This window comes from Hyperolius riggenbachi, chromosome 12, assembly GCF_040937935.1.
Source record: "Hyperolius riggenbachi isolate aHypRig1 chromosome 12, aHypRig1.pri, whole genome shotgun sequence".
In the NCBI taxonomy this organism is placed as follows: domain Eukaryota; kingdom Metazoa; phylum Chordata; class Amphibia; order Anura; family Hyperoliidae; genus Hyperolius; species Hyperolius riggenbachi.
Window position 1 is genome coordinate 50,413,003 of NC_090657.1, and position 25,593 is coordinate 50,438,595.

At 45.4% G+C, this 25,593-nt stretch overlaps 1 protein-coding gene across 3 annotated transcripts in view; it reads left to right on the top strand.

Moving 5' to 3' along the window:
• LOC137542104 (protein MTSS 1-like) overlaps positions 1-25,593 on the top strand; it is a 203,177-nt gene that overhangs the window by 156,895 nt on the left and 20,689 nt on the right. For all 3 annotated transcript variants that reach the window (XM_068263774.1, XM_068263775.1, XM_068263776.1), the window contains 2 exons: positions 7,763-7,860; positions 21,771-21,882. In XM_068263774.1, the coding sequence (XP_068119875.1) occupies positions 7,763-7,860; positions 21,771-21,882 (210 nt within the window). The remainder of the gene's footprint in view (positions 1-7,762; positions 7,861-21,770; positions 21,883-25,593) is intronic.

A 25,593-nucleotide genomic window follows, 5' to 3' on the forward strand; every position in this document is an offset into this window, starting at 1 on the left:
TTCAAATGAACATTACATAGTTACCTTGTCATCAGTTCCTTTCAGAAGCTCACCATTTTCTTCTGACAATAATCCCTTCCAGTTCTGACAATATTTTGTCAGATCTGAAATATATCAGTTGCTGTCAATAAAATATCAGTTGCTGTCAGTTATAGCTGAGATGAAAACTTTATGTACCAGGTAATGTCCATGTTTCCCTATGGCTCAAGTGGGCGATGTTACAGTTTAACTGTGTGCTGACCAGAAAGCTGTTATGGGGTAATGGTCATTTTCTAAATGGAGGACGGAAAATTCCCTTGATCACAGTGAACAAACAGGACACGGGACAGGAGAAAGACACTGAGGAGTAGAGTACATGGAAGGTAAGTATGACTTGTGTATGCTTATTTTGACTTTTAATTTTCAGTTCAGGTTTTCTTTAAGCATTGGTTGATGGGGAAGGGCTCAGTTACGGTTATGCACAACGGGGGGGGTTCGGTTAGGGTTAGGCATCGGAAGAGGTAGGGCCGGTGTGAAAATAGGGTTTGATTTAGCAGTAGTAAAATATCGGTAACATTTACCAATATTGAACTTTCGGAAATTACCACTGCCCGATAGCAGACTATTGGTAATTTTACCGATATTTTCCTAGTGGCTTTTTCCTGGGCACAAATTTCCACGGCACATTTTCCACGTAGGCCCCAGAGGCTACCAATTGTTATGTTGCAGCCACACAACTGCATTGAGGAACAAACCGCAATATAAAAAATTATTTGAAAGTTTCTAACTCCTTCCTACACTATTCCAAACTAAAGCTGAAAAAAACAATTCTGGAATTGGACTTGAAATGCTTTCTACAGTAAACTTAAACTACCCCTGACCTGGTCTTTAAGACTGGATGCTGTTTTATTACTGGATGCTGAAACAATGTCACAGCACAAAGCACCATCATCCCCCTTCCAACGCCCCATGTGGCCCCGTTCTGGCAACATTTATGAGCGGGGAGGAAATGACAGGGGGAGGGAGACCTGTCACTTCCTCCCATATTCCCCATATTAGGCGTTCTGCCTCAGTCGAACGCTACGTCTGAGCAGAATGGGGTCCACAGGGGTACTGGAGGGGAGAGGATGGTGCTGTGACTTAGTCACAGCACCAATAGTAAAACATTATTAAAAGTTTAAGGGGAGGGGGGAACCGGGTCAGGGGTACTTTTAAGACTTGTGCCTGAGGATGGCAAAATTTTACTTCCTGTTGTGTGCTGCTCTCTAGGACAAGTCTTCCCAAACCTGTCCTCAAGTACCGCAACCATTCACAGGTGGGGTAATCGGTTGTCTCAGCAGAGCTGATGATATACTACTCTGAATCACCACAAAACATGCACTGTTGGTGGTACTTGAGGACAGAGCGGGGGAACACTGCTCTAGGGAATGTAAAGGGCTAATGAGTAGAGAAAACAGAAATCTGGCGATGCTGTTGCTGTGGTTTTTATGGAAGCGTAATTTGAATTGTCTGACATTTCCTAGAAATTCACAACTGCCTCAGTCAAGGTCATCTTCATGGGAGATTAGTTTCAGATTGGCAGGTCAGCTTTGATGTGAAAGTTCTGTCTGAGATTTGTGTTGTTGTATGGCTTTGAAGCCTTGTAAGACAGGCGGAGACGGGCCAATCATGCTAATTTTACTGGTTGGCTTATCTTGTGAGGTTTGTGGAATAGGCAGATTTATAAGTGCTCTTTGTATTAGTAGGTATGAAGTTCTCTGACTGCCTTCCTAGCTGCACATTTCATAGAACGCTCTGTACACACGGATATGTTTAAGAGGCCCTGTAGTGACATATAGAAGAATGCTGTAAATTTGACCCACTTTTACAGAAATGTTCCTGGTTTCAGCATCAGAAACACTTATTGTATCTGTATATTGCTGTAGATTGGTTTGTAGCCCCGCCCTCCCAGTGATGCTTTGCCTAGGCTGCTTAGCTATGCAGTTCAATAGATATTCATGCTGAAATCTATTGAACATCTATGGCAGTGTGTGGAAGGAGTAGATCCCTTTCTGATGAGTTTAGAGAGGGACGTAAATTGGCAATTTATTAATGCATGGGTATCTCTAACACATTAGCAGCCAATTTATCTAGAGGCATTTTGTTATTTCTTATGTTACATTTCCCTGCTTCTAATTAGTACTGCTGTAATGTGTATTTATGGCCACTTGTCACTAGGTGGCAGTGTGAGACAATAACAGAGGACTTCTGCTTTCAGTTTCTGTATTTTCTGCTAGCCGAGAGACATCAGAGCATTCCAAGAATTTACAGCACAGCAAGCTCTGCCAACGGAGGTCACAAGCAGTGCACTTATCTCACACGAGATAACTATTGAAGTTGCTAATGGGTTAAGGTGGTCATCAACGATACGACCTCGATAGTCTTACCACTTCTATGTAAAATGGGACTACCTAAAGTATCCATTCAAAAAGTATGCACTCGGTTTACCCTTCTAAGACATACATTTGGTAAGATTGTACAATCAAGATTGTGTGATTAGTGGGCACCTTAAAGGGAACCTGAAGTGAGTAAAATTATTTAAAATAAACACATGACGTAGCTGCAAATGAATATTACATACTTACCTCACCGTCAGTCAGTCAGAAGCTCACCATTTTCTTCTTACAGTGATCCCTTCCAGTTCTGACAATATTTTGTCAGAAATGAAATATACCAGTTGCTGTCAGTTATATATCAGCAGCTGTCAGTTACAACTGAATGTGCAAGGTAATGTCCATGTTTCCCTATGGCTCAAGTGGACGATATTGCAGTTTAACAGTGTACTGACCTGGAAGTTGTTATGGGGTAATGGCCTTTTTCAAAATGGAGGACAGAGAATTCCATCAATCGCAGTGGAGATGCAGGAGAGGAGAAAGATTGATGAGTAGACCAGATGGGAGGTAAGTATGACCTGTGTATGGTTATTTTGACTTTTTAATTTCAGTTCAGGTTCTCTTTAAGATTCGTTGCTTGTAGGTTTGTTTTGCTGAACAGGGTATGATGACATCATTATGTTACTCCTCCCCCAGGCCAGCTGGTGTGACACCCTCTTCTAGATGCACTGCATCTTGGCGGTCTCACTTTTTTTCTCATTATTTTTTTTTTTTTTTGGCTTTATTTGAAAGTAGACATGTTCTGCGGTATTGCTTTCCCTATCCTCTTGTGCATGGTGGTATTGTTACTGGCTTGCTGTGAGCTGGCCTGTTGCAGCAGCATTTTGTGCTGACCCTGTAATTATGCCCAGGTGACTGACTGTCAGGAATGCAACGTGATCTTTCTTTCCACTCGCTGTTCTCTAACCTGCTGCTGTCTATGGAAATGTTATAACCTTGAAAAAGTCACTACACTACGCAGGCATTTTTGTCTTTAATTATCAGACTTGTGCTTGGTACACACCATGCAATTTCCCGTCAGATAGATGGGTTGAAAGGATTATTTCCGACAGGTCTGATCCAATTTCTGATCGTTTTTCGTTTTTTTGATCGTTTAGGAAATCAGATCAGACCTGTCGGAAATAATCAATTTGACCTGTCTGATGAGAAAGTGTGTGTGTGTGTGTGTGTGTGTGTGTGTGTGTGTGTGTGTGTGTGTGTGTGTGTGTGTGTACTAGGCATTAAAGAGACTCTGTAAAAAAATGTTCAGCCTTATTTCTTCTATAAGTTCCTATACCTGTTCTGATGTGGTCTGTCTTACTGCTGCCTTTCCTAGTTGCACAGTGGCTGTATTATCTCTGTTATCTAATCTAATCTTCTTTCCTCTGATGGCTTTGTCGGGCTCAGGCACTCAGGCTGGAATGTGCTGCTCTGCTTGTGATAGGATAGAAGCTATACACACCCTCTCTACGCCCCCTGCAGGCTCTGTGTGAGGCACAGACTGAGCTCCTATCAGCCTATCACAAGCTGGTTAGCAGCTATGTCTTTTGTTTGTAAACACTGCCTAAAACTGGCAATTACAAGCCAGGATTGCAGCAGGGAGTGGCAGAAACAGCACAGAAGGGCTCAGGAGAACATAATGAATAGAATGGTATGCTTTTTTTTTGTAAGAATTTTAGAGTACAGATTCTCTTTAAGGTGTCCGTTGATGACACGATTCTTCGGGCAATCGATTCTCCGATCCGATGGTAATATCGGCCGAATTGATAGTTAACCACTTAACAACCGCCTAATGCTGATAGGCGGCGGCTGATCGCAGTGGTGTTTCCATGGAAACGTTCCATGTCAGTTCACGGCGGAGGGCTCCGTGAAAAGCCTGCGAGCCTCCGATCACGGCTGGCAGGCGAAATGTAAAAACGCGGTGAAGGAATCCTCGGTGTTTACAGCATACGGTGCTGCTGTCACAGCAGCGCTGTAAAGGAGATCGGCGATCCCCGGCCTCTGATTGGCCAGGGATCGCTGAAGCCTATCAGAGGCGGTACAGGACGGATCACCGTCCTGTACCACCCATAGTAAGAAGGAGAGGGAGGGAGAAATAGCGCTGCGGAGGGGGGCTTTGAGGAGCCCCCCCCCCCCCGCTAGGCACACGTGAGCGGCGGCGATCAGACCCCCCCAGCAGGACATCCCCCTAGTGGGGAAAAAGGGGGGAAGTCTGATCGCCCTGCCTGCCCGCTGATCTGTGCTGGGGGCTGGAGAGCCCACGCAGCACAGATCATAAAAAACGCAGCCGGTCCTTATGTGGTTAACATATGATTACATTTTATTTGTGCAACTTCAGCATTAAGTGTGTAGATTCTCCATGTGCTTGTGCGGGTTTCCGTCCACATTCCAAAACCATAATGGTACAATCCTTGTTTTCCTTAAGAATAGGCCATACCATACACCATAAGACATTTTTTAATAGATGACACTTAAAGGACACCTGAATTAAGAGGGATATGGAGGCTGGCAGTCCTGCTGATCTCTGGCTGCAGTAGTGTCTGAATCACACCAGAAACAAGCATCCAGTCTGCAACTGAAATTAAGTCAGAGACTAAATTAAGTCAGAGATCAGTCTGAGCACCTGATCTGCATGCTTGTTCATGAGTGTGACAAATAGTTTTAGAGGCAGAGAATCAGCAGGACAGCCAGGGAACTGGAATTGTTTGAAGATTAACTGCATTAAATACAAAATAAATTTTCTAGTGCAGGCTGTTACAATAGTCAAGAGGATGCTAACCAGGCAACTCCAACCTTTAAAATCATTCTTACTGTGCTCCTTCTCTTCCCATGCCCCCAGGCTCTAAGATGGTGCGCAGACTAACACAGATGCAAAAGAGAAGTGACATGCTATGCTGTATCAGTCTGATTGGCTGAAGCCTCTGTCACTCACTCTCTCTGCGCAGTGATTGGACGCTTGCTCTCTCCCCTTCACTCTCTATGTTTCAGCCATGTTAGTGCGCAGGGAGGGGGGCCAAAAGGCTGTCTCCTGTCACTGTCCTCGGCCCCCTTCTCCAGAGGCATGTGGGCTCCCTCTCTGCTGCATCTGCCACTTGCAGAATTCTCCCTCTTCCCCGTGCTAAGTATTGGGGAGGGATAAAGGAGCTGCACACAGACTACCTGAATAATGGTTCCAGGCGCTGCAGTTCCCTTCTATACTCTCTGCACTGCCCTCAGTGGTAGTGCAGAGAACAGATCGGAACGCCAGCACTTGGATACATTATTAGGTTAGTCTGTGCCTGCTGCCTTTATCCTCCCCGCTGTGCCCTGAATCAGTGCGGTGAGGAGGGGGGCGCGGAGGGGGGATTCTTTAACCTGGAGGGCACAAGATGGCCCCTGCCAGGAAAATAATATAAATTGAAAATTAAAAGAAACCAAAATGTGGACAGTGCATTACATCTAAGTAGAGCAAGCATTTATCTACTTACATATGTATTTTTTGTGGGGGGCATATGACTCTGACCTAATAACATCACTACAGAGTTTTAAAATAATGACCACAAACCCCTCTCCTCCTCCCAGGAAATTCAATGGCAGAGTCAATTAGTAAACACGTGTAAAATACACATTCCAGGAGCAGACAGTAGCAGATGGTATACATTACGTAATTGTTACATCTAATACATTATCAAAACAAATGAACTGTTTTTAAATAAAGAGGAGGGATAGACAAATAAATTGTGTGGCTTTAACGTACAATAGAACTGTTTATATTAAAGCTTCAATGTATAAAAGTGGATAAATTGTGTATTTTTCCACTTTTTTCTAATTTTTCCTTTTAAAATGCATAGAAAATAAGGTAATTACTAATAACAAATATCAACCACAAAAGCCTTATTTGTCCTGAAAAAATATAAATCATTTAGTTGTGATAATTATTGATACAGTTATTGCCAAAATAATCACAGCTGAGCTGAACTGTGAAAATTACCAGGGTAGTGAAGTGGTTAAGATTTGATATAAACATAATGGGGGGGGGGGGGGAATCATAAAGTATGTTGATCATTGGTCTGCCATTCTGTCTATTAAACATTGATCCAGCATATCCATTTTCGTTATTTTGAGTGGCAGGAGGGTGGTCACAGGAGGCAGTTGTACAAGCTGTGAACAGTGATTACAAGCACCAGCGGGGATCACCTGATGCCGGATTCATGTGCTTGCCAGTTGGCTAAGCAACTGGCCAAAAAAGCACAAGACTCCGGGCGTTGTCTTCTACCCATCCTGTAGCTCTTAGCGGCTTTCAGCCATCCTCTGTGTACAGCTCCTGGTTTGTCACCTGACCTGTGTCGGGTCACATGACATACCGGGAGCCATGCACGGACCCCAGAAGCTGATGGGAGCTACAGAAGGGTAGACGACGCGGCTCGAAGGCTCGGTGAGTATTTTATGGCCTGCAAACCCCCCCCAAAAAACAACGCACTGTTCCTGTTATTCCCTCAGGCATGCCAGCTAGTTGACACTTGCCTGGGTTCCGGATAATGGGGACTTTGCTAAGCTATTAACTAGCTTATGACCGCTCCACGCCAAGTGGTGTGGACGCGGCAGCAGCCTCAGGACCGCTCAACGCCTATTGGTTTAGCAGGAGATCGCGCACGCATCTCCGCTTTAATGATAGAGTTCCGCTCCGTAATCAGTCTCCCAGCGGCCAATGCCGCTAGGAGACTGTTAGACGGCATAACAACTGTCTATTTACACTGTACAGCGCTGCGATCTACATCAGCACTGTACTGAGGACAGCCATGTGACAAGGCTGTCCCCCTGGGAGGCTGATGCCTAGGACAGCCGATCGCTGTGATTGGCTGGCTTGGGAGGTATAAAAATAATTTTTAATAGGGCAAATTTATTTAAAAAAATAAAATGAAAAAAACAAACTTTGTGGGAGCGATCAGAGCCCACCAACAGAAAGCTCTGTTGGTGGGCAGAAAAATTTGTGTGCTGAATTATGCGGCCCTGCAGCGAGGCCTTAAAGCTGCATTGGCCTAATTTGTAAAAAAAAATAGCCTGGTCACTAGGGGGGGTAAAGCCTGTGGTTAATACAGATAAGGTCTGACTTTTTAAATGGTAGAGTTTGAACATGTAGTGTGTGTCACAGTGCATGTTATGTTTGCTTTTGGCTTGTTTTTTGCTATTTTTTGTTTTCATAACAATCCTACTGATACATTATGTATTTATCAAGTCAAGCGTTTTATTATGATTTGTAGTTATTTTTGTATGAGGCTGCGGTCCGGTGAGCCAGCAGAAAGTGCCTGTTCATCGCATGCTGATTATCCGGCTCCCCAGCCTGACGTGTGAGAGAAACGATCTCATCCTCTCTTTCATTTCCTTCTTAACAGGTGATACATGATCTGAAGAACTCCGATTACAATTTCATTTACCAGACCCCGCCCGCCTCCCCAAGTGGAACCTTATCACGGAAGGCCAGCACCAACAGGTACAGCGCGCTGCTTTCCCAATGCCGGGGGGGGGGGGGGGGGGGGGAGAGCCAGGGGGCAGAAAATACCTTCCACTTTGTTCCTTAGTGAGGCGAGAAACTGTCTCATCCACACCCTCGTCTGATGATATTACTACAGCTTAGCTGAACTGCAGGCACACAATTCAATAGAAGAGATTAAACATGTGTAAAAATCTTAAAGTGAACCTAAAGGCAACAAAAAAAATGAGATTAACTCCCACCTGGGGCTTCCCTCAGCCTCCTGCAGACGATCGGTGCCCTCGCAGCCCCGCTCCGATGTCCCAGGACCCGCCGGCGAGCACTTCCGGTTTCGCCGTCACCGGCCGACAGGCATGGGAACGCGAGTGATTGTTTGCGTTCCCAGCCTGTATATCGCCCCCTATGCTACTATTGCGGCCAGGAGGAGCAGAAATATACCTTTTTATGCATGGATTTTTTGTTTTTGTATTCTGTTTTGTACTCTGGTACAGAGATTTTGAGGAGGAAGAAGGCTTCTGTTATTTCCGAAGACAGATGCATCACCAAGCCTTGTCTGCACTGCTTGCCCCACATGCAATTAAGATTTCTCCTGTGGTTTCCCAGGAGATAATTTCTCATCTTATCTAGAAAATAACTTCAGAACTTTGCAACTGAAAATATTACCTGAAAGTAGATAAAATGAAATACTAAACACATTTTGAGTGTTTTGTCTATATATCGTATCTAAAGTTTAGATAGTTTACGAAGCAAATCTTTAATTTTAATTTTTTATTTTTTTTTATAATAGACTTTTTATTAAAATATTCAACATAAAAAACAGTTCCCAAAGAGGAGTAAACATAACAATAAAAAAAAAAATTAACCTGGGTGAGTTACAGTCCAAAACACAGCAAATCTAGCTGCAAGCAGTTTCAACAGTATATGATTATTTATTCCTGTGATACTAGAGCGGCCATGTTCTGTTTGTGATCATTACACACAGGCAAGCTGATAGCATCTTCAGCCCTCAGCCTGTGAAAACTTCACACCCCTCTCCTTCTCCCTCTTCCCCTCTGCCTCTGAAATCTCTGGCTAGTAACACTACTGCCAAGACTGAGCTCCCAATAAGCACTTGCTACTAAGGCTCAGATTGCCAAGGCACTGGAGAAGCTGTGGGCGAGGCTTGTTTAGTTTAGTTTATAGGGAATTGGAGTATTAAAACAAAACAAAGTATTTGGCTTGAGGAATTCCCTATAAACCTTATGAAAGGAACACAATTATTCAATGAGTAAAAGTTTATCTCTGATCCACTTGGGGGGGAGGGGGGGGGGTGACTTGAATTTGCCAGGGGCTTCTTCCAGCCATTCGTAGTCTTTCTTCAGGTACCTCGATGCCATTACCCCAACTAAAGTCCATGACTGGCTGATATGCGCACTGTGGCGAATGTGCTTCCCCAGCCATGCGCCTCCCCAATCGCCCTCCATCTGCCAGGAGTGTTTTGCACGTGTACAGTTTTTACGAAGTATGCATGCACAGAATGCTCCTGCTCATGGGAGCGCAAACAAGGCGCACGGCCGGGATAGTGCATGCACCTAAGTGCATGAGGCAGCCAGGTCATGGACCTGAAGGACACCAATGTTCCTAAAAGACTAAGGGACGCTGGAAGAATCCTCAGGTAAGTGAAACGCAAGTTTTTTTCTCCTGCCTCAGGTTTCCTTTTAAACATATTTTATTGATAAGGTGTGAAAATATCTCCTGTGAGAAAACTCAGGAGAAAAGTTAACTGAACATTTGCCCTCTACCCCCAGACTTTGCCCTAATGCTACACCAACCAGCAACATACTATGGTCAGCTTATTACTTATGGCACAGCCAGTCCCAGAGCTTTACTGTGTGAAACAGAAACTGAACATAGACCTCTGTGTTGCTGGGTAAAAATGGAAAAAACAAACACCCAAAAAAAAAAGAAAAAAAAAGCTAGCTTCCCATCTTCTCCTCAACATTCCACAGCTGCCTGCACATTCCCAGTCTGAAACTCCTCCCCTCTCAATCACATGAACATGCAGGGGGATTGCACTGCCTAATGAAGCCCTGCCCCCTTGCTCTCTATTAGCCTGTCACGGCTGTTGGTCTCTTAGGGAGGCCTGATAACAGACTGACGGTAGGGGGTGAGCTTGCAGGTGGATGTTGCTGGAGAGAAAACATGTCATTGACTAAACTTTTTTATGCACAGATCCTATAAGATAATCTTGTAATAAATGCATGAACAGGTCTAAGCTTGGGCATTCAAACCACAGTGTGCGCGGCAGTTCCCTACATGTCGGCGATCATTCTGCCTGTCTGGGAAGGGATATTTCTCCTGACACAACTGAGAATATCATTATTAGCTGGTTTGTGAACAGTAACTTCTCTCTGCTTCTCTGTGAAACACCTGCACCAATTACCACGCGCAGGAAGGATTGCACTAGCCTCTGGCTGTTAAGTGACAGGAATGTCTCAGACTTGTTTCACCAATTTGAGCAGATTCTGCTTGTTTGGGGCTTGTCAGTAGTTGTCTGCTTGTCATTCATCCAAGGAACCATCAGCTAACATTTTATCAGAGTTCTAATCGGTAACACTACTACAGTCACTTCGCTTCCATCCAAAACAATTTCGTTTTTGAAAGCAAGGAAAATGGCCCAAACTGCTTTTTTTTTGGGGGGGTGTTTTTTTTTATTACTAATGCATGCATGAGAAAAATATTCTATTATTCTTTTTTTATTTATACAGTATAGTGCTGGCATCGTCCACAGAGCTTTAGAGTCTGCAGTCAGGAATTGTACCTCAGAGAAGCTCACAGTCTTATCCCCAGAGTCGTAGTGAAATATCCTGATTGTAGTATCAAATGGTACAATATTTACCTCAAATGTGATCATTTGATCCGATTTGCAGGATCCTAAGTAATTGGAAGGTAATTATCAATTGTCCCCAAAAATAAGCACTTTGGGAATGAATCACTAAAAAAGTTAATCTTAACATGTGCAAATTGCGCCACACACTATACGCGTGTCAAAAAGAAGATTTGAAGGGCGCCGCTCTAATCAATCAAATGCACAAACCAATTCCACTCTATCTTGCCACCCGTCTCTCAGGAGTAGGGATATCCCCTTAATCCCCTCCACATAAAAAGAACATACAATATACAAAAAAAGTGTGCTGGATTAGTTCACACTATCAAACTTGTTTATTAAAACTGTATTAAATCCATTAAAAAAAAACACATATCCACCTTAAAGGGACTCCGAGCAGTGCAAAAACTATGGAAAGATGCATATCATTTTAAAGCTCTCTTTCTCCTCTTTCCAATGATATATAAATCGCCGCCCTACGCCTTTTAGTTTTCGCTATTTTCGCATTTCTGCTGAATGGAGCAGCTTTAAAATGATATGCATCTTTCCATAGTTTCTGCACTGCTCGGAGTCCCTTTAAAAGAGGTATTTTAAGGTGGATATATGTTTTTTGTTTTAATGGTTTTAATACAGTTTTAATAAACAAGTTTGATAGTGTAAACTAATCAAGCGCCATTTTTTTTTGTAAATTGGACACTGTACGCGTGTACCACTTACGTCGCTTGCCTTACGTTGCAAACATAAGTAATGCATGTATTGAGCGCTACACAAATTGTGTAAATGCGGGTAATCCGAACATGCGCTATCTGATCTCGTAAGATTCACTTTTTGGTGGGGAATCTGCCCCTTTCTCTTTTCAGATACGATCGTAAAATCCCACATTCTGATCATTCATTCAAACTGTATTCCAGTCAACTATAGAATCGTTTAGGGCCCGTTCAGACTACAAAGTGCGGACCGCAACGCATGCGGACCGCAACGCGTACGAACGCACGCCATCCGCGTTCGTATGCGTTGCGTGGCTGATCCCATCACTGAAAAGTGAATGGGACAGCCGCGCGTTTTTGTAAAATCTGCGTGCAACATGCGTTCCCGGACCGCACAGGTCCGGAACGCATGCTGTGTGAACATCAGACATTGCACTCTATGCAATGTCTGATGTCCTGCGTGTCGGCCCCCCCGCACGCGTTTCCAAAACGCATATGGAAACGCGTGCAGTGTGAACGGACCCTTAAACTTCATTTTTCTCCAAGTACTGCGTGGTTTTCTGTAGAATCTGACTGTAAAAATCTGATTGAATGATTGCATCTGAGGAAAATATTGAGCTTACGGAAACCGTGCGGAATGTTTATCGATACGCTGCTTTTGTGACACTTTTTCGCAATCGTTGTTCCTGCTGCATTTCTTGTGCGATTTACCTAGAAAATAGTGCAACATTCGTGTTGCTAAGCGAAAAAAAATTCCACGATTTGGCAATTCAAAATATTTCCTCACCTTGGTTTTTTTTCCCCCCATCAAAAACAACGCAAACTCTATTGCGCATGTACGCCCGGCAAATCGCGGTGAAATCGGTGCAGTGGAAAATGGGAAAAACTGCGTTTCCCGTTGGAAAAATGATTTATATCGCAAGCTTCAATACTACCTATAGATCAATTATTGTGAACACACAAAAAAAAATCTATAGTTTTCCTTGGCTTTCTCCTCCAGTAAGAATATAAGTCGTTCCCATCCGTGAAAGGGCTGTGTTGCGTTGACGTTGGGTGGTGGGTGCCAGCCGCTCCCACCCTTTGTGTTTCCAGCTCTCTCAGTAACACAAAGCTCTGGGCTTTAGGCCGGGCCCCTCTCCCTGGTTCTCGATTCCGCTCTTTTGTTATTGTTGTGAGGTTTTGTTGTGTGTGTTTTTGTTTTTGTGCATGCACATTTTTTTCCTCTTTCAATCGGAAACTAGCCCGAATATCCAGGCACATGGCAGCGCTCTCTCTGACTGGCTGCCAATTAGCCGCAGACCTCTTTGACAGGAAGAGTTTTAACAGATGTTGGAAAGTAACAGAGCAAATGGAAAGGAAGGGGGAGGAATCAGATTTTTTTTTCTCTCTTGTTTGCAGCTGTTAAAAATAGCTCTGACCCTTTTTTGTCAGAGGCTCATGGGGGGGGGGGGGAGAGAAGCGGGTCAAGATGCTCCCACTTGTGTGCATGTGAGGAGTAATCACTGTAGCTTAGCGCTGTGAGGCTACTGATGTGCAGAAGTTGGACAGGAGATGGTCTCTTCCTGCCTGGAGTTCACTAAAAGGCAAGAAGGAAATCCAATCAAGTGGGCCACTAGTGTCATCCGTAATGAGTCGGGAAAAGTTTTTGCCTTAAAGAGAACCTGTCGCCTACAGTCATTCCTAAATGGTCTACCTCTCTGCTACATAGTTATAATTCTGTAATACTTTTCTGTCAGAATATTTCTCAAGCCGACAGTTGCCTCGTTTCCTTACAGCCTGTCTGTACTGACTCCCTTCTGCACTGCCTGTCTGCACCCTCTGCCCTGCTATACTGGCTGATATACACCATACAGCCTGTCTGCATTGACTTCTTTCTGCACTGCCTGTCTGCATCCTCTGCCCTGCTATACTGGCTGATATACACCATACAGCCTGTCTGCATTGACTTTCTTCTGCACTGCCTGTCTGCATCCTCTGCCCTGCTATACTGAATTATATACACCATACAGCCTGTCTGCATTGACTTTCTTCTGCACTGCCTGTCTGCATCCTCTGCCCTGCTATACTGGCTGATATACACCATACAGCCTGTCTGCATTGACTTCCTTCTGCACTGCTTGTCTGCAGCATCTGCCCCTGCCCTGCTATACTGGCTGATATACACCATACAGCCTGTCTGCATTGACTTCCTTCTGCACTGCCTGTCTGCATCCTCTGGCCTGCTATACTGGCTGATATACACCATATAGCCTGTCTGCATTGACTTCCTTTTGCACTGCCTGTCTGCAGCCTTTGCCCTATCCTGCTATACTGGTTGATATACACCAGAGTGTCTGCATTGACTCCCCTCTGTTCCTGCCCTGTTATACTGGCTGAAATATACAGAGTGTCTGCATTTACTCCGCTCTGCCTCTGTTCTGCTATACTGGCTGATCTATACACTATACAGCCTTTTTGCATTGACTCCCCTCTGCACCAATTCATCGGCCGCCTGCCCTTCCACGTAGCTAGCCTGGGGGCTAGTGGCACATCTGTATGGCAGCTCTTGCAATCTGTCGCTGGAGGAACAGAGTTCTGATCCGTCTCTGGCGACATGCCTCATATGTGCATACTGGGCTTTACATCCGCTGTAATGCTAGGTACACACTATTCAATTTCCTGGCAGATGGACAGGTCCAAACACGTATTTCCACGTATGTCCGATCAGCTCCCAAATGATAACGTGGAGGCTGCACTGATGAATACACTCTCAACCATCTGAAGATCCAGTGACCATGCCGCACTGGAGCTCCTGGCTAAGAGTCCGCCCTGTTCTGGAGGAAGGCCACTCCTTCCTCTCAGGATCTCTACCTACAGCTGCCACCTCTGGGAGGGTGCATAGCTCATTGTCTGTATCCCCAATTCCCCTCCCTTCACTTACTAGTGGTAGAGGCTTGGCTGTTGTAGGCACTCGCCTCTACCTTCCAATTAGTTAGAGGAGGTTGTGGCTACTCATATGATGCAGTAGGACAGTGATCTGCAAACTTGACTCTCCTGCTGTTTAGGAACTACAAGTCCCACAATGCATTGCAGGAGTCTGACAGCCACAGTCATGATCCATAAAGGCAAATGCATTGTGGAACTTGTAGTTCCTTAACAGCTGGAGAGCCACGTTTGCAGATCACTGCAGTAGGGGAAGCAGCATTGATGGATCAGCGTGGGGGTCTCTCAGACAATGGATTAAGATGCAACTGGGCCTTGGATAAGAAAGTGGCTCTGGCAACCCCTTATGATCCGTCTAGTAAGTGAGGAGAAGGGGGGGGGGGGTTCGGGAAGGTGGCAGGTGGGGCCCTTGACACACACACTAGACCCCAGGCACCTTCCTAGGTTGCCGTGTGGCTGATCCTGCTCTCGGGTCTCTAGGAAGCAGCAAGCGTAGTTGTAGAAGGAGGCCGCCTTGGGACAACACAGTCTCTGAACTGAAGAAGCCAGCATAATCAGGTAGTCCACTTGGAGGGTGGAGCCATGTGCCCCTTTAACTTGAAGATTCCCCACAGGGGAGTATTGAGAAGGTGGTGAGAGTTCAAGGAATTAAGCTTCAAAATATCTGTTTGTTTTGTTTACCGTATTTTGGTAACGGAATGTAAAATACCTGTTTCAGCACCTCATGGGTGTTCCTGGTAATGTCCTACCTACCACTTCCCTCCCCCCCCCCCATCAGAACCTAACCTCCTACAGTGATGCAAACAATGTAGCAGGGAGCAGGCACACTTGTTCTTCCTGATGAGGACACGCCTCCCTGCTGTGGTTATTTGGCAAGTCAAGGAGGCGTGGTTTCAGCTGGAAGAGTGGGCGCGCGCACCCACACACCACACACCACACACACACAACACACACCACACACACACACCACACCACACACACACCACACACAACACACACCACACACAACACACACACCACACACACCACACCACACACACCACACCACACACACCACACCACACACACACACACACACACACACACACACGTCTTTTCCACTCTGTTGTCCACCAGACTTCTCGAGAGAAGTAACTGATCACCACCCAACAGGTACTTTGAATGGTGAATGGATTTCTTGTGAGAACAATAACTAACTATAAGCAATGTAAAAAGACTATTACATGCATAAGAGACGGTAAATCTAGAAGTACGTTAAGCGCCAGTGAAAGCTGTGACTGTGCTGGTCTCTTAAGGCCTATTTATCGCAGCGCTGAGGAATCTTCTCCCCAGCTATGTTCTTACAAGGTGGCTCTTTCCTGGAGATGATTCAGTCATCAGACAGAAGTGTCTTGTTTTCATATGGCCATGTAAGGATTCCCCAGCTCTGCAGGATTTGGCAGACGATGTTCTCAGCTCCTTGTGGTCGGGATTAGTGAGGAAACCTAAAGACTGTTTATAAAGAGAGGACTATTTCCATACTCCCTCAGGGCCTCCACCATTCTGCCTGAGCTGATAATGTGCCTCTGTGTGTGGAGGAGACAAGGTCATTTTCAGCCAGAGCTCGTATTGCCTACCTCTCAGCTATCCACTCAGCCACGGCTCTTACTGTATAGATTGCTTAATGGGGACCTGTCAGAGGATCTCACAGTTTAATCTGGAATCACTTCTGTCATGCCTTCCCCATCCCCACTACCATTAAAGTATATCTGAAGCAAAAAAAAAAAACTTATGAGAATGAATTGTATGTGTAGTACGGACAGTGGGTAGAACATTAGTAGGGACGTAATTGCTTGAATTTGTCATATTTGCAATTTGCAAACTACATTCTGTATTTTAAGTTATAAAACAGAGCAGAGATTATGACCCTTTGAACTTTCCCTGCAGTAAAACCTTATCTGAAGCTGTCTCTCGCTGTGTTTTGGATGTTTAAAGTGTACCTGAGATTGGGACTTGCATATGCAATATACATACATGGAGCTTCCTCTAGCCTCCTCCAGGCTTATCACTTCCGCACCATCATCCTCCGCTTCCTCGGTTGTCTGCAACTCGTCCTGCTAAGTCGTCCAGTTGGGGCCAGTCTGTGCAGGTGGAGTCCAGCCAAGCGCGCTCCCCTGTCTCACTACCGTCGCTGGTAGCGTCCTGCACCTGCGCAGTACTAGGGTAGCGCACCGGGTCGCGCATGCGCACTTTGCCCCGGACCGAAGGACTTTCTGGGGACAATTGAGGACAAATGAGGAGGCGGAGGACGACGGCATGAGGAGTCCACATCTCGGGTACACTTTAGAGAACAGGGGACTGTATTTGGTTGGGTGGAATAGCTCAGAGAAGCTCTTTTGCATAGATGACTGAACTCTTCATGTGCTGGAAAACAATATGAGACTCTTTTCTTTGCTACTAATGTTCCATTTCTTAGCTGTACCACACATACAATTCATTATCTCATAAGTGTACTTTGGCTTCAGGTTTGCTGTAAAGGAACACGATCATGTGTGAAATGTAAAGCGGAACTCTAACATCATATAGTGGAATGCAGTAAATGATTCAGGATATCCATTTTTATGTTAAATATCCTGGCTTCAGCATCAGAAACACTTCATATAGCCTTGTATTGTTATGTAAGCCTGCCCTTCCACCCAGGCTTATCCTAGGCTGTAGGCCTGAAAGATAAATCGAATTTAAACTGAAATCGCAATCACCAAGATCACAATTTAGGAATCGTCAAAGCGGTGATTATCGCGATCATGTCATTTCCACATGGGGAAGTTTGAAGAAGCGGCTTCAAACTTCCCCAAAGTCCCAGCGCGTGCGGCCCGCAGCATTGGACATACCTTTCCGGACGAGTCCAACACTGTCCGTCCTCTATTGCCGTCTGCTGGCTCTTCTGCTTGGCAAAACTCTGGGTTCCTGTATGTCACATGACATACAGGAAGTATGTTGTGCATTAGAGCCTGCAGGAGGTGAAGTGGATAGACAGGCATTGCTGGACTCGTGCTGGAAGCTATGTCCAGCACTGCTGCAGCTTGGGGGACAGAGGAGGCACAGAGAGACAGAGTGGGCACAGAGGGGGCACAAAGAGAGACACAGAGCGGGCACAGAGACACAAAGGGGACAAGAGAGAGACACAGAGGAAGCATAAAGAGGCAAAAGGGGCACAAAGAGAGTCAGGAGGACAGAGGGGGAACGAGCTGGCACAGAGGGGGAACCAAGCTTGATTTTAAGGAAATTGTGAATTGAAATCGCAATTTTGGACAGAAATCGATCAATTCAATTTTTCCCTAAAATCGTTCAGGCCTACTAGGCTGCTTATTATCCAGAATCACTCCCACCCTGAGCATTCTGGGAGGCCAGTGATGTTTTCTGCTGGCTTTAGAATTCTCAGTGAATGAACATTCTGCAGACATCACCTGAGAGGACTAAAGATGTTGCTTCCTGTGATAAATTTCAGAATGTACTGTAAATCAGGGCTCTTCCTGTGCAGTAACCCAGCACCTATTCAGTAAGGAGTCCTTGGGCGAGACTCCCCAACACTGCTACTGCCTGTAGAGTGCGTCCTAGTGGCTGCAGCTCTGGAGATTTGAGGCCGCCAGGAGAAAAGCGCAATATAAATGCTATTTGTCCTGTCATGTAATAGAGGGGTTCTGCTGAACAGTGTAAAAGGGGCTCTCAAGCATGCGATAGGGTGTTACTGTACATTGCAGTGGTGGCGAGTGGCATAAGATGGGGGGGGGGGGGGAATAAATCTGGCCCTGATGCAATATGTACTGCTGTAGAGGCATCCAGTACAGTTGAGTTGAATTCGTAAACACTACAGCATGACCTGCCAAATGTGAATTTGTAGTTCACAAGCATTTTACTCCTGCAGGATGCAATGTGTACTTTTTTTGTTCTGAAGCAAGCAGAGCTAGAGTGACACCTAGTGGCCCCTTCCAGCTATCACACCTCACCAGGAAAGCAAAAGATTTTCTGGCACGATCGAGCCATTTGTGTCTTGTCAGCAGCTACGGTGCACTAAATAGAGTTACATCAGCAGAGCCTTTCATGGACAATCAGCGCTGGCTCCTCTTTCTAACACTCTGTAACATTACACTGCCACTGCTATCTCTGTGTTACCCAGAATTCCACCAGACCCTCTGCATAAACGGCTTAGCTGCCCCAATCAATGGAGGTTACTGTAGGCCAGGTGGATGAGGAGCTGAGCTTCGCTATCCAATTACTCCCCTTCCCAGATCCCGGCTACCTTTACATTCCCATAGAAAAGGCTTTGACTCTATGGAATAGTAATCCATTGTTTGGGGGATTCCCAGGACTTTCTCCAATAAAAGGCCCCTTGTTAGGGGTCACTGGTGTCCGTTACACAGAGCGGATTGTAGTTTGCCTTCTTAAAACAGAAGGTATTTGCGATAATTCAGCTTTAAGTGAGCCACTGTGGTCTCCCACAATGCATCAGTACTGAATATGCAAATTATCTCTTTATGCACCTGAAGCCAGGCTTAGATCCAGAACTGTTGGTGTATAGCAAACCTATAGCTTAAAAAATGTACAGAGCCACGTCAACCCCACATGCAGACAGCCTGTTTCGGACTGTTGGTCCTCTTCAGTGTATGGCAGGGATTGATATGGTACTGAAACCAGGATATTTACCCTAAAAGTGTGTATCCGGAACAATTTATTGCCTTCTATTATATGTTGTTACGGTTCCTCTTTAAAGCCCCAGATTTGTTCATTTATATATGCATTTAGTAGAATGATTTAAATTGTGCGCAAAAAAAAAAAGTTTAATAAAGAAAGTGTATATTTGCAAAATAGGAGAATAAGAACAGTACCGGTTCATTTCATCTCATCCTCAGTGACTTACTGCTGCCTGTTCAGTCCCAGTCAGTCTCACACACTCCCCCTTAGTAACATGGAGAAATTGGCAGTACTCCTAATCAGGCTGCATCTGAAATGACTACCAGCAGAGGCATGCAGAGCCCCCTCAAAAATGTTTGAACCATTTTATCGCCATCTGCCCCCTGGTTCACACTATGTTTTTTTGTTAGTTAGTGGTTAGGGTCTTTTCCATGAGGATACCTCAATGCAGTAGAAGAGTCTAGTACGGAGCACTCTGTGCGCAAACTGTTTTTGGAAGCTAACATCCTCCATTTTGTTGCGTCCGTTTTGAATGCAAGTTGTGTAACCTGCGTATAATTAGGCTCTGCACATCTATGCAGTTGGTCAATCAGATGGAGCCTGCATTAGGAAGCGCTGCCAACTCCTCCTGCTTTAGTCACATGGGCATCCAGGGAGAGAGTGATTGGTCTTTAAGCTGAAGACACACCCCTCCTCTGACTAATATCCTGTTTTGGCAGTCAGTTTCTAAAGGTAGCCATAGACTGGTCGATTTGCCATCAGATTCGACCAACAGATAGATCCCTCTCTGATCGAATCTGATCAGAGAGGGATCGTATGGCCACCTTTACTGCAAACAGATTGTGAATCGATATCAGCCTGAAACCGATCACAATCTGTGGAGCTGCCGCTGCCGCGAACCCCCTCGCATACATTACCTGTTCCGGTCGGCGCGAGTCCCCTGGTCCCCGCTGTCTTCTTCTCCGCTCCGGGCTCCAGACCGTTCCTGCAGCTACTGAACTTCCTGTCCAGGGGAAGTTTAAACAGTAGAGGGCGCTCTACTGTTTAAACTTCCTGCCGGGACAGGAAGTTCTGTGTAGCTGCAGCCAGTCCGGAACCCAGCGCGGAAAGAAGACCGCAGGGACCAGGGGACTCTCGCCGGCCGGAACAGGTAATGTATACCCGCTGTATTGCATCGGGCAATAGAACGCCGCTATTGACGCACTCCTGACCCGCCGGCGATCGAGAAAAATCTTCCGCACGGACGGATCGGTGGGAATCGACGGGAACGATCGATTTCGGACGGAAATCGATCGTTCTGTCAGCAGTGTGCGCAGCGATTTCACAGCCGATTCAATCACTGTGATTGAATCGGCTGTATATTGGCGGGAAAATCGTTGGGTGTATGGGACCCTTAAAGGGATACTGTAGGGGGGTCGGGGGAAAATGAGCTGAACTTACCCGGGGCTTCTAATGGTCCCCCGCAGACGTCCTGTGCCCGCGCAGCCACTCACCGATGCTCCGGCCCCGCCTCTGGTTCACTTCTGGAATTTCAGCCTTTTAAGTCAGAAAACCACTGCGCCTGCGTGGCCGTGTCTTCGATCCCGCTGATGTCGTCAAGAGCGCACAGCGCAGGCCCAGTATGGTCTGTGTCTGCGCAGTACACTCCTGGTGACATCAGCGGGAGCGAGAACACGGCAACGCAGACGCAGCGGTTTTCTGACTTTAAAGTCAAAAATTCCAGAAGTGAACCGGAGGCGGGGCCGGAGCATCGGTGAGTGGCTGCGTGGGCACAGGATGTCTGCGGGGGACCATTAGAAGCCCCGGGTAAGTTCAGCTCATTTTCCCCCGACCCCCTTACAGTATCTCTTTAATACAGAGGTTTTGCTTCAAACTGGGAGTGAACAGGCAGCTTGATGTTGCTTAAGAGTTATAAATAAGAACAGCAGGTGACTCCAGATAAACATAAAGATGCACCAATGTTGCACTGTAGTACCGTCCTTTAACATTTTAACACCCCCACCAAGCAGTGTCGGGCCTCATGTATTTAGCAACCATCACTATGGCACTGTGTATAGTTACACATGCAAGCAACTTGCCTGCTAGGTCATCTTTAGCTGTTTCCATGGCTCTTTTTAATATGATACTATTTGGTAGTCTTTAAAGTGCACCTGAAATGTGGGAAAACATAGAGAAATACATGTGTGTATTTAGAGAGTTTAGATTGTCTTATTCCCCCTCATCTGTGTCTAATCACAAGTTGTAATTTGATCTCTCCCCTTCGTCATATTTTAGAGCAGTGAGGATGTTCTGAGTTCAGGTCCTTTTTAAAAGATCACTTTTGAACGTTCCTCTCTCACTTGTACTTTAGCTCCCTCTTGTGGTGGCCTAGATTTGAAAGATAATGTTTTTTTAATCTCCTGAAATACTGTTCAGTGTTTATGGAGAGTGTGGCAACAGTCATGGTGGTTGCTATGGGGACCCAAGGGCAGGGGAAGATAACATTTGTCCCTAACCTGCTCACTGCCATTTTCAAATATTTCCTGCTGCAGCTGTGATAATAGTACAGCTAACATATGAGGGTAATAAATAGCTCTATGCAGTCCATATTCTGTATTGAGTGAGGACTATTGCCTAGGGCCCCACACATTGTTCCCCCTTTTTTGTTCTTACACCCCTGTTAACCTGTTTTATTTTTCACGTTCGGTCAAGTTTATATGACTAAGTTTTTTTTAATGTAGTTTTTTTTTTTTCTCTGTCTGTAGTTATTTTCATGGCTCGATGAGACATGTTCCATCCATGGACTCCATCTCAAGCTCGATGGAAACTCTGCATATTCGTCCTCCTTCCACCATCATGCTGGAGACCATGTTCCAGGTACGTGAGGGAATACGTATGTCAGGCTAGCCTGGTCAATGACTATAGGTCAGGCTTTATGCCCATATGACTGACCTATAGCCCAGCCCTTAACCTCCCTAGCGGTATGGACAGAAATGTCAGTTCAAAAAAACATGCTGTGAACAGTATAAACATGCATACACATCAATACTCTCCTGCACTGTATACTAGACCCTTGCTTGACACATTTTGGCAAGTTACAGGGAAAAAAAGTTGTTTGCACAGAAATCCTGGGGAAATTGAACGCTGGGAAGGTTAACACCTGCACAAAACTCCTACCTAATACAATTTTACAACACCCTGCAGGCAGATGTAGCATAAAGACTGACAGATAGTATTCACCAAACAAAGCAGTAAGTACAGTGTACTCAGATATATGGTCACCTGAGGCCTGGGGATGGAGGCAGTCCAGATGATAGCCAGGTGGTGACAGGCAGGGAAGGATAGGTTGTAGGCAGTTAAAACACTTTGCAGATAACGTTGTCAATCCAATCCAAAGTCAGTCCAGGCAGAGTTCATGGGAGAAACCTTTTAACAAGCAGGGGTCGATCCAGGCAGCAATCAGAAATATCCAGGATTAAGCCGAGTCGACAACGGGTAATCCAATCAGAGAGCATTGTCAGGAACAGGCAGAGGTCGGCAACAGGAGATCAATCTGGAATTAAGCTTGGTCAAGATACAAACAAAGTCGGCACAAGATCAGCAGCTGTGAGTGCAGTTTCAGCAATAAGCCCAGCAGAGACTATCATGGGCAATGACAGAGGGCGCTCACCTTAATTTTATGCAAGGACTAACCAATCAAACAAAAGGAATCCAAAGTGCCCAATCACCGTGCAGCGTGTCAGCAAGTCAGCTGACACGCCATGCACACATGCTGTCACTGTTTACAGCGGCGAAGCGCGTACTGAGAATGGGTCCGCCGCTTTGCCAATGGCAACTGAGCTTCGTGTGCTCCACTGACATCAGAGTATCAGCGAGACCCAGAGGCTTGCGCCTCAGCGTGGGTCTCTGCGTTCCGCCGGCATGAGCAGCGAGAAGATCTTACAACCTAATACGCTTCCCACTATCATGTTGGAGACCATGGTACAGGGGGGGGGGGGGGGTTAGCAGGGGAAAACCTAATGCTCCACCCACTATCATGCATGCTGGAGACCATGTTCCATGTACGGGGGGCAGGGGAGTACCTAATTCTCCTCCCACTATCATGCTGGAGACCATGTTCCAGGTACGGGGGCTGGGGAATGCCTAATTCTCCTCCCACTATCATGCTGGAGACTGTTCCAGGTATCCGGGGCCTGGGAATACCTAATACTCTATGAATTGTCTGCACAGCTGGTGTAAGCTATGATCATTCCAAGCATAGAAATTAATAGAATGGTACAGGGGTCTGTAAGAAACTGGGACTACCCGAATTGATTCTGATTATGTCCAGCACGTCTGCTGGCTGCGATTGCATGCTGGGAGATGTGGCATCCCCGGCCAGTGGTTCACTCCGGGAAATGTAGTCCTCAATGGCTTTAAGCCTCCCAGCCGGGAGATGTAATGACTACATCTCCCAGCATGCAGGAACGGCCATGGACGCCACATCTCCCAGGAATCACCAGTGGCTGTGGACGAGCTGGACATTGTGGGCACTTTGAAACGAGCATTGACACAGGCTAGAGGCGGGCGCTACGGAGCCACCCCCATAGGTAAGATAATTTAATGCTGGGCCGGCTTGTACAATTGAGGGGCAATGGTGCGGTACACGTGTGATGTCACATGATGGGCGAGGGAGCGGCGTAAACCATGTGATCGGCTGTCGCGGGGGGTGAGTTGATCCGCCCAGCTGATCACTTGCAGCTTAGGGGCCACTGTACACACGATGCGGCTCAGGCAGTTGTTATCAGCCGCTTTAGTCAAGCATGCCTTTACGCATTAAGCCCCATACACACTCAACAGCGGTCTTTTAGGCTCTCACAACTTTTCTTGTGAAATGTCTAAAAAAAAATCTCTTGGTATTGTTCAAGCAGCTGATAAGACTGATAAGAAGTCAATCCAAATGTGGAATAGAGATTTTTCACAAGAAAAGTTGTGAGAGCCTAAAGCCCCATCTACACGATATGATTTTTGTGCGATTTGATTACGATTCTATTTATGATCCGATTAAATCCAACATGTCAGATCGGGATTCGATTCAATTCGATTTGCCATTGTTTTGCAATGGCACATTGAATTGAATTGAATCCAATCAAATCCCGATCGTACATGTCGGATTTAATCAGATCGTAAATAGAATCGTAATCAAATCGCACAAAGAATCATATCGTGTAGATGGGGCTTAAAAGACCGCTGTTGTGTATGTGTATGGGGCTTAAGAGAAGCGAGAAGAGAAGAAAAAGAGTCTTGAGATAAACTGATACGGAGAGATAAATCATGAGTTAAAGTGGATCCGAGATTAACTTTGTGTTCCTTTCCTATTATTTATAGAGCATTCCTCAAGCCAAATACTTTTTTGTTTTTGTTTTAATACTCTAATTCCCTATAAACTAAACAAGCCACGCCCACAGGTTTTCAGAGAGCCAAGGCACTTTCAGACAGTAGCAAGGGCTCATGGGAGCTCAGTCTGGGCAGGAGGAGGGGGAGGTATTACTAGCCACAGATTTCAGAGGAGGAGGGGGGATTAGGTTTTTTTGCTCAAGATGCAGATAAGCCTGCCTCTGTGTAATGTTTACAAACAACATGGCTGCTGTCATTGTATCACATGAAGAAATAATCATATTCGATTAAAGCTGTTTGCAGCTAGATTTGCTATGTAAACTATCTAAACTTTAGATAAGATATATAGACAAGTTACTTGTTATAGTTTAGTTTTTCATCTCGGATCCGCTTTAAAGCACACCTGATGTGAGAGGGATATGGTGGATGCAATATTTATTTCCTTTTAAACAATGCAGATTGCCTGGCAGTCCTTTTGATCCACCGCCTCTAATACATTTAGTCTTACACCATACAATTTTCTGGCAGATTTACCTGCCAGATTAATTGTTTCCAACATGTCCGATCTGAATTTGGATCGTTTTTTTTTTTTTTTCGATCTTTTTTTGATCAATTTTCATAGAACTGAACAAAAAAAACCCTTAAAATTCAGATCGGACCTGTTGGAAATAATCGATCTGGCAGGTAAATCTGCCAGAAAATTGCATGGTGTGTACCTAGCGTTAGACCCCGAAACAAGCATGCAGATCAGATGTTTCTGACTGAAGTCGTATGCTTGTTTCAGGAGTGTGAGTCAGACAACTACTGCAGCCAAATAGATCAGTAGGACTGCCGGGCAACTGGTATTTATTTAAAAGGAAATGAATATGGCAGCCTCCATATCCCTCTCACTTCAGATGTCCTTTAAGATAGATAAAGAGAGGTAAATCATGAGTTTAGTCATTTAAGGAGAGATAAATTGTGAGTTAATAAGTATGGTGAGATAATGCAACAGAAAAACTTTGCGAGTCGGCCCCCCTGATTACTGTATTGTAGAGCAGTGGTGACAGGCATGTTGGACCTGGGGAAGCAGAGCAGCTTTGATCAAGTCAGTATTGGTGCTCCTAGTTGTACCATTTGTTGTATTTCTGGTAGAGCACATTTCCTCCCTGCCATGCATGCTCTGGTGGATAAGCACACAGAGCTCTCTGTAGACCTGAATCTCTCCATTCC